At 48.4% G+C, this 15,840-nt stretch overlaps 1 protein-coding gene across 1 annotated transcript in view; it reads left to right on the forward strand.

The window, feature by feature from the left end:
- The window catches only part of IGSF3 (immunoglobulin superfamily member 3), a 129,374-nt gene that overhangs the window by 90,426 nt on the left and 23,108 nt on the right, over positions 1-15,840 (forward strand). Inside the window, exons 8-9 of the mRNA XM_055584621.1 lie at positions 5,377-5,787; positions 9,453-9,860. Of these exons, the coding sequence (XP_055440596.1) occupies positions 5,377-5,787; positions 9,453-9,860 (819 nt within the window). The remainder of the gene's footprint in view (positions 1-5,376; positions 5,788-9,452; positions 9,861-15,840) is intronic.

The following is a 15,840-nucleotide window of genomic DNA, read 5'->3' on the forward strand; positions in this document are numbered from 1 at the left end:
GTTGGCAGGGCCCAGGGGAGCCCCACTTCTACAAGACAGCATGGAGCATCAGAGTTCATGAAGGTTAGAAGCATGGACAGAGCAGACAGCCTGGGTTTGAATCTTGGCTCTACCACTTATCAGAAGTGTGACTTTGAGCAAGTATCTTTATAGAACTGGGGATGATAATATTTATTGCATAGGTCTGGTGAGGACCAGATAGTTAATATTTATAAAAGGCTTAGAGCAGTGCTTAGCACATAGAAAGGATTGCATAATTGTGCGAAGTAAGAACATTCTAAACTGGGCAGATAAGACTTGGGGCCACACTCATTATGTTCCCCTTTTTTTAATAAGTTTGTAGTAGTCCCTTTCCTACTCTAAAATAAAATTCATGTAATCTCTAAGAATTGTTGCTGCTGCTGCTCATTGTTGTTCAGTCGCTCAGTCGTGTCCAGCTGTTTGCTACCCCATGGACTGCAGCACTTCAGGCTTCCCTGTCTGTCCTTCACCATCTCCCGGAGTTTGGTCAAACTCATGTCCATTGAGTCAGTGATGTTACAATGCCCTTATGGTGGCAGAATGGAGAAATTCTTTTAGAAGTAGTTTGTAATGAAGCAATAAATTCTAACACGTCAGTGCTCGGGGGCGGCTACTGTGGGAGGATCGGGCCCCAGTTCATGCTGCTGCCAGGCCGAGGCCCCGCTGCCCACCCCATCGCTCTGCCTGCTTGTCAGTGGTGCCACCTCTGGGCAGCACTGCTGTCTGGACCGGTTTCCAAGATCCTGAGCAACTCGTGAGATAATGCTGAACAAGGCAAAGGAAACCCCTCCCTTGATTTGCCTGCTGCTGCTGCTAAGTCGCTTCAGTCGTGTCCGACTCTCTGCGACCCCATAGACGGCAGCCCACCAGGCTCCCTCTGCGACCCCATAGACGGCAGCCCACCAGGCTCCCCTGTTCCTGGGGATTCTCCAGGCAAGAACACTGGAGTGGGTTGCCATTTCCTTCTCCAATGCATGAAAGTGAAAAGTGAAAGTGAAGTCGCTCAGCGACCCCATGGACTGCAGCCTACCAGGCTCCTCCGTCCATGGGATTTGCCAGGCAAGAGTACTGGAGTCGGGTGCCATTGATTTGCCTAGCATATGTTAAAGCTATGGAAAAAAACAAAAAGTATTGTGTTGATAGCAAAATGAAAAGTGCTAGGTACTAGGCACAGAGTTTCCACTTTGATGAATGTCATTTGAAAGTCACCCGGGACACGAGGCAGAGACCTCTTACACAGAGTCAACCCAGGTTGGTTTACAGAATCTACTGGCTTTAGTCCATCTCATATTCTGTACCGCGCCCCCCCCCACCGCCCCGCCCACCTCAATTTCCCTGGTGTCCCTGAGAACATTGCTGTCCTGTTGAGAACTGTTATGTGCGGAGCCACAGGTATGCCCTAAGCTGGGAGCAGCGAGGTCCTGTCTGCAGCCTAGGAGGCTCTCCCTGGTGAGACTGAGACTGGCGTATAAGGTCTGAGAAGAAGACAGTTAGGGGCTCAGCTAGGGTATGAGCACGAGGAGGGAAGGGGGGGGGGCTAAGGTGGTGGTAAGGCTGTAGGGACTCTCAGGTGTGGTAACTGCTGACTGGCAGGTGCCTTTGCCCCCTCCTTTCTGTTTTTGGGGGTTGGGGGAAGTGGGTTGCAGAAGTCAGTAGCCTTAGTGTTTTGTTTTAATTTACTTATTTTTCTCTGAGCTGAGTCCGTTGCTTTGTGAGGGCTTCCTCAAGTTTGGTGGGCAGGCTTCTCATTCTGGTGGCTTTTGTTGCAGAGCACAGGCTCTAGGTGCATGGGCCTCAGCGGTTGCAGGCTTCTGGCTCAGTAATTGTGGCACAGGGGGCCTAGTTACTCCGAGGCATGTGGAATCCTCCCAGACGAGGGATTGAACCCGTGTCCCCTGCATTGGCAGGCAGATTCTTATCTACTGCACCACCAGGGAAGTTCCCCTCCTTTTTTGAAGATGGATGGGATTTGCACATGCATGCGCACACACACAACACACACACACACTTCTCCTGCAGCCCTTCTTCACTCTCTCCCAGTCTCCTGGCTGACTTACGTCCCTCAATTTGAAAAATCCCTGCTGTCCAGCTACTGCCCCCTGTAGTCCTAACATGACTGATGACTGTCACAGATCTCTAACAAAGACAGAGCCATCCCTCTGTCCTTCTGCTCCTCACTGCCTGTTTGCTACCCTCTGGCTACTGCTCACACCACTGCGCAGAAACTGCTGTCTCCAGAGTTCCTTGCAGCCACCTCGGTGCCACACCTGTGATTTCTCAAATTTGGTGCATCAGAATCACCTGGAGGGCTCCTGAAACCGCAGGTCCCTGGGCCCCGGGCACAGTGTTTGTAAGTCAGTGTCTTCACCCCACGTGATGCTGATGTTGCAAGTCCACAGGTGATCGGAAGCCTCAGATGGAGACTCTCCAGGTACAGAAAGAGCCTTTCTCTCCAACAGGGTACAGTCCAGCTCTGGGAGCTGGGAAGTGCCTGGTATCTGTGCAGGCGTGTGGGGTGTGGGAAGGATCTGGCCTGCAGCCTCTCACCCATCTTCCTACCTTTTCCTCCTGCTGACTCATGGTTGGGGATTAACTGAGTCCTCAGCGTCTTTTCTTTCACCTTTTTGTTTACTGCCTAATTCCGTTCCATTCACTCAGGCAGCTGAAAGGTTTCTCAGGCTTTCAGGTGCATTGGAACCACCTGGGGGTCTTGTTTAAAAAAAGACCGAGTCTGGTTCGGGAGGCCCGAGGTGGGCCCTGTGCATCTGCATTTCTAACAAGCTTCCAGGCGTCACGGATGCTGCCAGTCCACAGACAGTACTTTCCGTAGGAAGTGTGCAACTTATGATTGGCATTTCTTGACTTAGTAGGGAGCTTTGACTGTGGGATTGAGCCCAGACACCAAAAAGAAAGGGGAATGGTGAAAACATCCTGCATGTTTATTCTATACCAGGCTCTGTGCTAATTTCTTTCTATAGAATATTGCTTTTTAATCTGCACAACATTCCTCAGAGGTGAATGCTGTGATGGTTCTCACTTTGCAGATGAAAATGCCTCCGATTCTTAAGGGGGCTGGGCTCTCCCCACCCCATGGAGGAAGGTGGTGCCGGCTGGCCGCACATCGCCCAGGGCAGTGCCGGGTAGGATGCGAGAGTGTTTTCCTAATTACTGGTGCAGGCTGCCATCTCCCCTGGGCTTCAGGAAAGGTCCTTCCTGTCCTTGAGACGCTAGAGGAAATTCAGAACGTAGACGCAGAGCTGACCCCTTGCCCACCTGTCAGACATGCGCCAGATTTCAAAAATGCCTCTCTTTAAAGCTTTTCGACACTTCACAATATTTTGACGTGGAAAGGAGAAAAAAAAACAGAAATGCTTTGAAACATTTCTGTTCCTTGGATTCTTGTTCTCAGACCATGTGACTAGTTGAAGTTTAGTCATAGGAATACAGTTTAACATATGCAGTTACTATAGCAATGGAGGTTTCCTTAGTAACAGTTGTAAAAATAATCTGGCCCCAATTAATAATACATTTTAAATCTCTTTCTGTTCTACACTGAACAACCCAGTTTTTTTGGCCAAGCACCAGATAATTCAGGTGGTGTCATTTGCTCTGATATAGATATCATTTGCATGCAGTGAATCGGGTTGGAAAGGAATGAAAAGGGAGCTGGTTGTTTCAAGTATTAGAGGGATCGGATCTGAAAAGTCGACTGGCAGGCTAACATGAATCTAGTTTCCAGAGCTTGGGTGCTTGTTGGTGAAGCCTGCCCTGGATTCCAGCACCCTGGAGGACTTTGTGCGTTTGAAGAAGGGAGAAGGCAGGAGACTGGGCTTGTTGCCCAAAAAAGATGAAACCAGAAGGGTGGGGTCGTGGCCCAGGAGATTTCTCCCAGGTTATTTCAACCATGTGTGTTGATGCCTGGAGAAGGTCTGTAGGTATGTGAATTCAGCTTCGTGAAGAGTGTCACCTGATTTAGCACCGGAAGACACAGCCTGAGAGTTGCTTTTGTAGTCATGGTATTGTGTACCGGTCTCTGCTGTACTTAGCTTGCTGAATCCTTTCAGTCACTCAGAACCTTTGTGTGTGGCTTATCTGGGTGTCCAGGTGACAGTCTGGAGCTTTCAAAAGTTTCAGTTGCCTTGGGGCATGGGACTTGGACCTTGATCCTGCCTTTCCACTCTCAGCTCTAAGAGAACCAGCCAGCTGGAGCTGACAGAAGAGACCCAGGCATGACCAGTGGACTCAGTCCTGTGTCTGGATCAAGAGACTGATCGGCAGGGATGCTGGAGACAGGCCCAGGCCAACCTGCCCTGGCCATCCCTCTGGGCAGACTCATTGGAGGAAGCCCAGCTTGCTCTCCCTATCAGGGTCTGTGCCTTGTCCTGAGTTTCTTTCTTAGCTGATTTGGTCCTCAACACACAAAGTATAAAGAGAAGGGTGAGGGTAAAATGATGCTTTTACTTTTAGCTCCCTAAGGGAAACTCGAAATTGTGATTTTTCTCCCCCCCTCTTTTTCAGTAAGGGGAGGATGGTGTGAGTAGGGGAAGCAGAGCCAAGTATAATAATGATGAAGTGGGTGAGATCTCCAATTACCTTCATAAGATATATTTCATTAGACCGTGGCTTCTTGCCACTTTAAAGGAGAGCACGGTAATTAATTAGGTAGGGTAGATCAGGAGAGAGGGGAAGGGGAGGCTGGAGTTGGCTCTGTTCTGTCCCATTGTTCATCATTTTCGTCTCCACCTTCTCCTTCCTCCTACCCCAGAAAGAGCACCCCAGCATCCTCCCACCAACTGCTACCATATTTCTCCAGCTCACTCTCATTCATTCACCCACTCACCCACTCATTCACTCACGTATCCCAGAAAACAGTGAGTGAGTGAGTTCTCTCTGAAGCCCAAATCTCGGGGTGCAGTGATGAGACCATTCCCAGGCAGGACCATCTTATTCTTCAGATCACCCCTACCTTTAGCCTCATGAGGGACATGGAGCGGGCATACTCTAAACAATATGAGCGGTTGGAAGCTGTTAAACTTCTTCAGCAGGAAAATGCTATGGGCAGGTGTGTGTGTTTGCCGCATCTCCCTGGAGGCTCTGTGATGGGGTTAGCAGCCAGGAGAGACAGTGAGGACCTGAGCTGGAGGCGAGGCAAGGCAGAGGAAGGCAGAGGCTGTTTGGGATGAGATGGGGTCCGTGCTGCTGTCCTTATGCTGAGCCATGCTTTGAGGGAAGCCCATCAGTATTGGGTCCTCTAGGAACTGTGCTAGACGGGGAACCTGGAGGCAGGACCTGGGACAGACCACATTTCCAGGAGTATGTGGTGATTCTGCTAAAGCGCCCCCTTTTGCTTTGCAGTGACCAATTTGCAGGTGAGCAAATCAAAGCGGACCCTCACCCTGGTGGAAAACAGGCCCATCCAGCTGAACTGCTCAGTCAAGTCCCAGACCAGCCAGAACTCCCACTTCGCTGTGCTCTGGTATGTTCACAAGCCCTCGGACGCTGACGGCAAGCTCATCCTCAAAACCACCCACAACTCCGCCTTTGAGTATGGCACCTATGCCGAGGAGGAGGGCCTGAGAGCCAGGCTGCAGTTTGAGAGGCACGTGTCCGGGGGTCTGTTCAGCCTCACTGTCCAGAGAGCCGAGGTCAGCGACAGCGGCAGCTACTACTGCCATGTGGAAGAGTGGCTGCTGAGCCCCAACTATGCCTGGTACAAGCTGGCAGAGGAGGTTTCAGGGCGCACGGAGGTCACTGTGAAGCGGCCAGGTAAGAGCAGGGGTGCAGCCCCGGGCAGTGGGCTGAGGGCAGAGAGACTGCCTGGGGGCGGCAGGCTCTGCGGGGCTCATGCTGGATGTGAGTGTGGCAGAGTGTCATCCTAGCACGCTGCGGGCCCGCCCACTTTACCTCCTGGGTCCCGGTACTGATGGCAAACTCAGAGACGTGTTCTTGACTCTGCTATTGTAGACAGCATCTTCACCAGGGAAAAGCCCAAGCGACAGATGGGGGTCACAAGGTGCAGCAAGGCAGGGTCCCTGGTGCTCCCGGATCTCAGGCTGGTGCCAGCTCCATACCCAGGATTCCTGCCTGGAAGGGATTTTCTGGTTTCCTTCCTCTGCTTCCCCCTTCTTCCTTTTCACCCAATCCCAGCCCAGGAATGAGCCCTTCCCCTGCGAATTGAATCACCCCTTGACCCCTCTCAGATCCTGTAAGTGTAACCTTTATCCTGTTTATACTCTGCTCCCTGGTAGCCGTGTCTGACCTCCGCTGGCGCACTTCCATGGAGGGAGCGCTGACTGCCTCCGCCCCACTTGGTTCCACTTCTGGGTGGCCCTGGTCCTTAGAAAGTCCCCTTCCCTGTAATTTCCCTCTCAGGTGTTAGGTCTGCCCCAGAACAACCCAAGATTAGTCTGAGTCATACCCTTTCAAATATGTGAGGGAGCCCCTTCTCCTTGTTGAAAAGTTCTAGTTCTTTGTGCTTTTCACGTAATGTGGCCTTAAGCTCCCTCTCCATCCCTCATTCCTGCATGCCCTATAGTTCAGTGTTACCACAGTCTGTGGTTCCCAATGGGCTGTGGGATGCTGCGTTGCCACCCTATTCCTTTGCTTACACTGCTCTCTCCTGGAGTGCACCTCCCCTGTCGCTTCTCCCGTCTTTACTCCATTCCTAAGACTTCACTCAGCACCTCCTCCAGGAAGCCTTCCCTGGTTTCTCCTATGTCACCAGGGGTTCCATAGAAAATGCATAGTATAATAATTGTTTTCGTTTCTTCTCCACTATACTGTAAGCCCTTAGAGGACAGGTGCTGTGCCTTTGGATCTCCAGCCACTGGCATGACACCCTTAGTAAATATTGGTTGAATAAGGAATGAATGGTTGCTTTCCCTGACACCCTAGGGCCTTTGTGCTTGTTATTCTCTCACCCTAGAACATGTTAACCATAGATGTCCATCTATTGCATTCTTCCTCAGGCATTCCTAGCTCCTTTTAACTAAAATGACACCCTAATCACTCACTGGAAAAGACCCTGATGCTGGGAAAGTTTGAGGGCAGGGGGAGAAGGGGACAACAAAGGATGAGATGGTTCGATGGCATCGTTGACACAATGGACATGAGTTTGCTCAAACTCATGTTTGCACATGAAACACGAGACAGTGAAGGACAGGGAATCCTGGTGTGCTGCAGTCCACGGGATCGCTAAGAGTCAGACGCGACTTAGCGACTGAACAACAACGATCTCTCCATGTCTCCTTTCTCCAGCCTCTTCAGAGCACGTCACGACCTGAAACAGCTCTTTGTATATAAGTCATTATGAACTGCCTGTTCATATTTATACCTGTGGACATTCATTTATCATCAGTTATTATGTGTTACTTGTTTACTATTTATATATTCAGAGTCAGTAGGCGGAAAGCCCCGTGAGTGAGCACAGGTCCTGTTATCCTCACCATGCTATTCTCACGGCTTGTCTCCCAGGAGACCTCCATAAAAGTTTGTTCTGGAAGCAGATGCAGAAGTCCATATGTGGCCTGGCCCAGGCTGAATGCCACGGGGCTGGTCCCCTCCTTTCCTCAGGATACTGCATTTGTCAGACCACCCTGATCCTGGGATTCTCATCTACCTCATGGTCCACCGCTTCTGAGGCATAAAACAGGAAGCTCCAGTCTAAACGATTCCTGTTGGTATTTCCAGTGACCTATGCCCTGCCTTCAGGCCAGTCCCTGGGGCTTTTGAGACCTGAAGCTTGCCATTAGGCCTGCAGATGTCCTCCTGGGTTTCTGTTCTTCGTGTCTGTTTTCAGTTCTGACCATTTTCCCCACTGGGAGGTCATGTTCACCCCTCCCCGCCCCCATGTGTTTCCTCTTAGTCATCATTCCGCCTTTCCCTTTTCTCATTTGTGCTGAAACTGAGAAGTTCTTGGTTACAGCCTAAATTTATCAAGGGAATTTCCCTGTTGGGGATTACAGACTCTCAGCAGCAAGCTAACTGGGGCACAAGGGCTGTAAGGATCCTTGTCAAAACACAGCTAGTGAAATCTCTGTTTGTGGGGAATATTAACACTATAAACAGAAAACTCACAGGACACAGATTAAAACAACACGTTCCCCTTTTTCAGTTGGATTAAAAAAATTTTTTTTTGATGTGGGCCATTTTTAAAGTCTTTATTGAATTTGTTACAGTATTGTTTTCTGTTGTTTGCATTCTTGTTGTTCGGTCACGAGGCATGTGGAATCTTAGCTCCCCAAGCAGGGGTGGAACCAGCACCCCCTGCATTGGAAGGTGAAATCTTTACCACTGGGCCACCAGGGAAGTCCCGAGTTGAGATTTTTAGTTTGTATGTTTTTCTTTTTTTCCCCTTCCCTACTTCTTCCAGTACCCCCTACTCGCCTTAATAAGAAAGCATACACTCATAGAACTTTTGGAAAATACTAAAAAAGCACAAAGGAGAAAATAATCTTTCAATCCTGAGACAACGAGACTATGTATATATTTTCAGAGATTGGTTATTTAAAATATAATTTCAAAAAAATATATAAATTTCAGTTTTTTTAAATTTTTTGAACTTTTATTACAAAAGTGGAATAAATGTGCCTTATAAAATATTGTGACTGTGTTGAAGTGGAAAAGTGAAAAGTGAAAGTTCTTCCCCCTCCCTGACTCAGGAGGTGTTCTTTCCAGGGGCTTCTGTGCATTTACAGTTTCATAGCTTTTTAACCCCTCTAGTCCAAAGAGGCTTTTTGGGCCCTTTTGAAATTGTAAGGATGCCATCAAAGCATACTATGTTTAATGACCTTTTTCTCCGGAGAACAATCTGATTGGCTGAGGTTTCAAACCGCCATCCGTATCAGTCTTTTCTTTACTGATGTTAGATCAGTTCTGCTCCCATCTTGAGAGGAAACCCTTATGGTCTTTTTGTTTTTTTGTTTTTTTTGGTAGAGAAAGTAAGAACTGCAATTCTTAGGACCAACTGGTGTACATATTAAATTGGCTTTCCCCTACTGTTCTTCTGAGGTTGATGGCTCAGCATATTCTAGCCATAATGTGGTCAGTTTTAAAAATTTGCTGTTACTTCCAGCAGGGTTCTCACCATGCCCTTTCCATCTCTGCTCTGCCACCCCCTCCAGTTGTCCACGCTCCTCATGCTCTGCTGTCACTTGGACGTGGAGTCATCTACCGTGCATGCTTGTCCTCTCCTAAGCATCTGAATCTATGAGGTTTATAAATTTGGGGGCAGCTGCTACTGTAACACCAAATTCCTTGAAACTCAGGAACTCAGACCCATGATCAAGAACTCAGAGTGTTCAGGGTGCACGCGTGAGCCTGCTGCTGTCCTCCTGTCTTTGGAAGGCATGCACTCACGTCCACGGGGAAAGGTTGCGTGCAAGTGGCTTGTTGTTTTCTGTTTGGCAACTTCTCTTTCCTCACTTATGCAGATAGCCGCCTGAAGCTCAGCCAAGAGCAGGGCAACCTGTCGGTTCTGGAGACGCGGCAGGTGCAGCTGGAGTGCGTGGTCCTGAACCGCACGAGCGCAGCCTCACAGCTGCTGGTGGAATGGTTTGTGTGGAAGCCCAACCAGCCAGAGCGGGAGACCGTGGCCCGCCTGAGTCGCGATGCCACCTTCCACTACGGAGAGCAGGCAGCCAAGAACAACCTGAAGGGCCGGCTGCACTTGGAGAGCCCTTCCCCGGGCGTGTACCGGCTCTTCATCCAGAACGTGGCTGTGCAGGACAGCGGCACCTACAGCTGCCGTGTGGAGGAGTGGCTGCCCAGCCCCAGTGGCATGTGGTACAAACAGGCTGAGGACACCGCTGGCCAGATGGCTGTTCGCGTCACTCGACCAGGTGAGAGTTAACCTCCCCAGGCCTGCCCTCCCTTTGGTGGTTCCCCTCTGTGATAGTTTATGTGTTGCATAAAATTAATTTCAAAATGAACTCATTGTTAATTAATACAATTAATTAGTTACTTGCAGTTAAATGTATGAGCATTTACGTTTTACACGCGCACTCACAAGTGTCTGAGATCTTTTTTTCCCCCAGTGAGTGAAAAACTGCACATCTGGCTTTGGCCTAAGGTGATTCCATTTCTTAACTAGAATAACATTTGTCACTTATTCCAGAGCCTGGAATATTTTTTAAAATTTATTTTTAATTGGAGGATAGTTGCTTTACGTTATTGTGTTGGCTTCTGCCATACAACAGCATGGATCAGCCATAGGTGTACCTGTGTCCCCTCCCTCTTGAACCTCCCTCTTACCCGTCACCCATCCCTCCCCTCCAGGTTGTCACAGAGCACTGGCTTGAGTTCCCGGTGTTATATAGCAATTTCCCATTAGCTTACCTGTTTTACATATGGTAATGTCTGTTCAATGTTCCTCTCTCAATTCGTCCCACCCTCTTCTTTTCCCGCTGTGTCCAAAGTCTGTTCTCTAGGTTGCCATCTCTATTTCTGCCCTGCAGATAGGTTCATCAATACCATTTTTCTAGATTCCATAGATATGTATTAATATATAACACTTGTTTTTCTCTTTCTGACTTACTTCATTTGAGTCAGCTCTGGTGAAGTGGATGAATTTAGAGCCTGTTATACAGAGCAGTGCTCAACTGTTTCAGTCGTGTCCGACTCTTGGGACCCCATGGACCTCTGTCCATGGGATTTTCCGGGCAAGAATACCAGAGTGGGTTGCCATTTTCTTTTCCAGGGGATCTTCCCAACCCAGGGATCTAACCCTTATTGTAGGCAGTCTCCTGCATTGCAAGTGGATACTTTATTTACTGAGCCACAGGGAAGCCCATATACAGAGTAGAATATTTTCTTTTCAAAGAATACATTCAGATTCAGACAGGTGGCAAAAATCTTGAAACAGTATAATCATGTGGTTCTGAAAATTCAGTTTGTGGATTTTCAGTGGAAAAGAATTGATTCATATGATTTAAATAGAAAATGAAGTAGCTGTAGCCTTTACACTCTCACTTCCTAATAATTTTATTGGTGCTAATGACTATTCTGTGCAGCCTCATGCTTTTCTTTATTGTTGGTTCTAAAGTGCCCAAATGTGCATAATTACTGGGTAGAATTATTGTTCTATATTAAAACACATAATTAAAGCAAAGATGTGCAGGATTCCTGTGTCCTCTGAAACACCATGTCATCACTCATCCCTATCAGACCACAGGTCAGTTAAGGACAGTCCCCTGAAGGACATGGGACAGAAATGCACTGGGACCTGTATCCAGAGGAATGTTTTGTCTTATGTTCTCAGCATCCCAGGGTTCTGTTTGTGGTCACTGGCACCAAGGGAAGCTTTCATAATGCTTTCACATCTAAGAAGAGCAGCTCTTTTTGTTGGTGGAATCCTGGAGCCTCACAATTATGCCCGCCCCACACATCATGGCACACACTTCAGCAAGAAGATACAGCCTTTGTTACAGAAGAGGACATTATCTCTGTCCTCCTGTCTTGCCTAAGCTGGAGAGGGAATTGCCTCTGCTTTGAGACGTATTTCCCATGAGCTTTCTTCCCCTTTCCCCCTTGCCTTGAGTGTGCTGCATGTCTTTCCCCAAAGACAAATGGTAGATGCAGCAGCTGAACACCATCTCCCTCCTCCTCCCACCCGTTTTGTAGATCCCCACATGAGGCCCCAGGCGGCATGGGAGGAGGCAGCCAGCTGCGTCCCTCCCAGCCACAGGGGGGCAGTTCATGTTCAGTCCTCACCAGGGCCCTGAGTGTAGGTTTTACTCTGGAGAGAACTGAAGCCTAAAGAGAAGTGTCACGCTGCCAGTGTGTTGGGCAGACCGAATGGTTGCCTGGGTTTCCTTCCTGCCACCCTGTGTGCTCAGTGTGGCCCCTAAGTCTGCAGCCTCGAGTCCACCTCCTGTTTAGCCAGTTGAGTAGCCCGGATCAACCAGCTGCCTGCCTGCCTGCCTCCCTTCCTTCTCCGATTATATAAGGTGATCATACTAATAACAAAGCATTTGGAAAATAGAAAAATACAGTTTTGAAATAAAAAATTATCTGTAGGGACTTTCTTGGCAGTCCCGTGGTTAAGTCTCCGAGCTCCTACTGCAGGGGGCGCTGGTTCGATACCTGGTGGGAGAACTGAGATCCTGCCGCATGGTGTGGCCAAAAAAAAAAAAAAAGTCTATAACCTCACTGTATATCTTCATGGACTTCCCTGGTGGGTCAGTGGTAAGGAACCTGCCTGCCAAGGCAGAAGATGCAGGTTCAATCCCTAGGTCGGGAAGATCCTCTGGAGAAAGAAATGGCAACCCACTCCAATAATTCTTGCCTGGAGAATTCCATGGACAGAGGAGCCTGGTGGGCTTTGTGACCATGAGGTCACAAAGAGTCAGACACAGCTTACGAGTAAACAACATATCTTCATATTCCCTCTGTGTGTGTCTCTCTCTCTAAATGAAGTCAGCATCTTACTGTTTCATGTGGCTCCTGCCCCCCGGCCCCAGCATTCTTTTGTGAGCCTTTCCCTATGTCATTGAAAGCATTTCATGACCACCATTTTTACTGCTTGCCTAAGATTCTTTATGTAGATGTACCTCAGAGCTTTTTTTTCTGATATAAGTTGAACATATAAAAGACTGGAAATAAAAGAGGTCTAAGAGTTAAGAATCGCCTTGCATTGCTTATGAAATATGGAAACTGAAGGAACTCAGTTCAGATCAGTTGCTCAGTCGTGTCCGACTCTTTGCGACCCCATGAATTGCAGCACGCCAGGCCTCCCTGTCCATCACCAACTCCCAGAGTTCACCCAAACTCATGTCCATTAAGTCGGTGATGCCATCCAGCCATCTCATCCTCTGTCGTCCCCTCCTCCTGCCCCCAATCCCTCTCAACACCAGAGTCTTTTCCAATGAGTCAACTCTTCGCATGAGGTAGCCAAAGGATTAGAGTTTCAGCTTTAGCATCAGTCCTTCCAAAGAACACCCAGGGCTGATCTCCTTCAGAATGGACTGGTTGGATCTCCTTGCAATCCAAGGGACTCTCAAGAGTCTTCTCCAACACCACAGTTCAAAAGCATCAATTCTTCATCGCTCAGCTTTCCTCACAGTCCAACTCTCACATCCATACATGACCACAGGAAAAACCATAGCCTTGATGAGACGGACCTTTGTTGGCAAAGTAATGTCTCTGCTTTTGAATATGCTATCTAGGTTGGTCATAACTTTCCTTCCAAGGAGTAAGCGTCTTTTAATTTCATGGCTGCAGTCACCATCTGCAGTGATTTTGGAGCCCCAAAAAATAAAGTCTGCCACTGTTTCCACTGTTTCTCCATCTATTTCCCATGAAGTGATGGGACCAGATGCCATGATCTTCGTTTTCTGAATGTGGAGCTTTAAGCCAAATTTTTCACTCTCCTTTTTCACTTTCATCAAGAGGCTTTTTAGTTCCTCTTCATTTTCTGCCATAAGGGTGGTGTCATCTGCATATCTGAGGTTATTGATATTTCTCCCGGCAATCTTGATTCTAGCTTGTGCTTCTTCAGGGTGGGACTATTGCTGAATAGATTAGTAGTTGTGTTTGGTTCACCAGGGGAGAGGGGAAACCACATTCCTCCCCCAGAGGGGGGACCACAGATCAGAGTCACCGGTCTAGGTCAAGCTTGGAAGTATCAGCGTGACCTCTGGGAGGGGCAGGGACAAACTTTTTACTTGTAGCTTAAGCATGGGAAAGTAAGGAAAGAGTGTTAAAGGCTGACCGGGGAGATGGTTTCGCCTCTTCTACAAGGGGACAGATGCAGAAAACCAAGTTGGTAAAGAGGCATGTTAAGGGGACTGGGCTTGTGGGAAGGTGAAAATTAATTTTATTCAAAAATCTTGTGTTGAGTGATTAACGTAAACAAGGCATTTGAGTGTTAGTCCCCTCCAGGCTCCTGTGTCCATGGATTCTCCAGGCAAAATACTAGAGTGGGTAGCCATTCTCTTCTCCAGGGGATCTTCCAGACCCAGGGATCAAACCTGGGTCTCCTGCATTGCATGTAGATTCTTTACCTTCTGAGCTACCGGGGAAGCCCCTTGAAGGGGCTCCGAAAAATTGTGAGCCTTAGACTAGAAGACAGAAAGGGAGACTAGGTGGAAGAGGCCCTTCTGGGGAACTGAATGTTCACAGCCCCTTACCACCTTGCCATGATGGGTCCAATGCCTCACTTGGGCCAGCACAGCCTTTTTCTGTTGGCACATCAGCTGTGTTCCCTGGAGGGATAAGCTGATGAGTGAGACAGTTTGAGTTGCCTGCCAACCTATTTCCTGTCCTGCCACTTTCTGCCCTCTGGCCCCTCCAGCGTTTCCTGCCACCACCATCACCCACTCCCCACCTTGCCCCACAACGCATCCCTGGTGATAGCTGGGTTGATGCACCATGTCCATCACCTATAGCTGCTTCCTAAGCTTTGTGTCTAGTGGTGCACACGAGATTCCAGATGTGCAGAGAGGAATGTGGAGGGGCTTAGCAGAGCCCCAAAGAAGTGGCGGTAACCTGCTTTGTGTTCACCTGCAAGCCAATTCAGCCAATTCATTGAAAGCCCAGGACAATACTTGGGAAAGGCTCCTATTTGGTCATCATCCAAGTAGAATCCGATTCGGTCTATTTTTGTTGATGCTACATTGGCATCTTGCACGAGCATTTCATAAACAGAGCCAAAGGGAGGAGGTAGGGAATGAATTACACGTTTAGAACCTACCCTAGAGAGCCCAAACCTGCAAAAGAAGCAGATAGAGCCGTCTGGTGGCGTCTGTGGGATACGACTTGTTCAGTTATCTCTTAGTGGTTGGACTGCATCTCCTACATCCATTGAGAGGACACTGTCCATGTTATCCTCCTGGGGATTCCATACTCAGGGTAAGGAGCCCTTTCAGGTGTATTGTCTGTTGCTTGGCTTTAGTCCTTAGAGAATGTTTACCTCCTTGGGTTTCCTGTGTTGTAGCCAACAACCAACATGCACAGTTTAAATTCAAAAGCTGCTAAGGGGGTGAATTCATTTCCAAGGGCCATCATAACAGATTAGCACAAACTTCGTAGCTTCAAACAACAGAAATCTGTTCTCTCATAGTTGTGGAGGCTGGAAGGGTGAAATCAAGGTGTTATCAGGGCCCTGCTCCCCTGAAGTTCCCAGGGAAGAGTCCTTCCTTGTCTCTTTCAGCTTCTCATGGCCCCGTGTTCCCCGGCTTGTGGCTACATCATTCTATTCTGTCTCTGCCTTTCTATGTCCTTCTCCATGTGTCTCTGTGTGCCCTCTTCTCTCCTGAAATGTAGGCCTGCCCCAAATCAGTTATGAGCACATCTTAACTAAGTATGTCGGCAAAGATCCTATTTCCAATTAAGGAAATTCAGAGAGTCCAGATGGACATGACTCTGGGCAGAAATCTATTCAACCACTACAAGGGGTCACAGTGAAAAATGTGCCCCTCTCCCTCTGGATTCCTATAAGCATCCATGTTACCAGCTCCTTGTGAATTCTTCCACAGATATTCCAAGCAAATGAAATAAAATGTATTTTCTATTTTCTTCCATGGGGCTTCCCAGGTGGTGCTAGTGGTAAAGAAACCTACCTGCCAGTGCAGGAGATTCAAGAGAATGCGGGTATGATCCCTGGGTCAGGAAGATCCCCTGGAGTAGGAAACGGCAACTCACTGCAGTGTTCTTGCTTGGGAAATCCCATGGACAGAGGAGCCTGGCAGGCTACAGACCGTGGGGTCACAGAGAGTCAGACATAACTGAGCATCTGAGCGCACACACACATTTTCTTCTGCAGAGTGATGTGTGGAGTACACAGTGAGCCGTACTCTAACAGTTTTTCTTGAATTTCCTTCC

The sequence above is a fragment of the Bubalus kerabau genome, chromosome 6 (genome assembly GCF_029407905.1).
Source record: "Bubalus kerabau isolate K-KA32 ecotype Philippines breed swamp buffalo chromosome 6, PCC_UOA_SB_1v2, whole genome shotgun sequence".
Classification (NCBI taxonomy): Eukaryota; Metazoa; Chordata; class Mammalia; order Artiodactyla; family Bovidae; genus Bubalus; species Bubalus kerabau.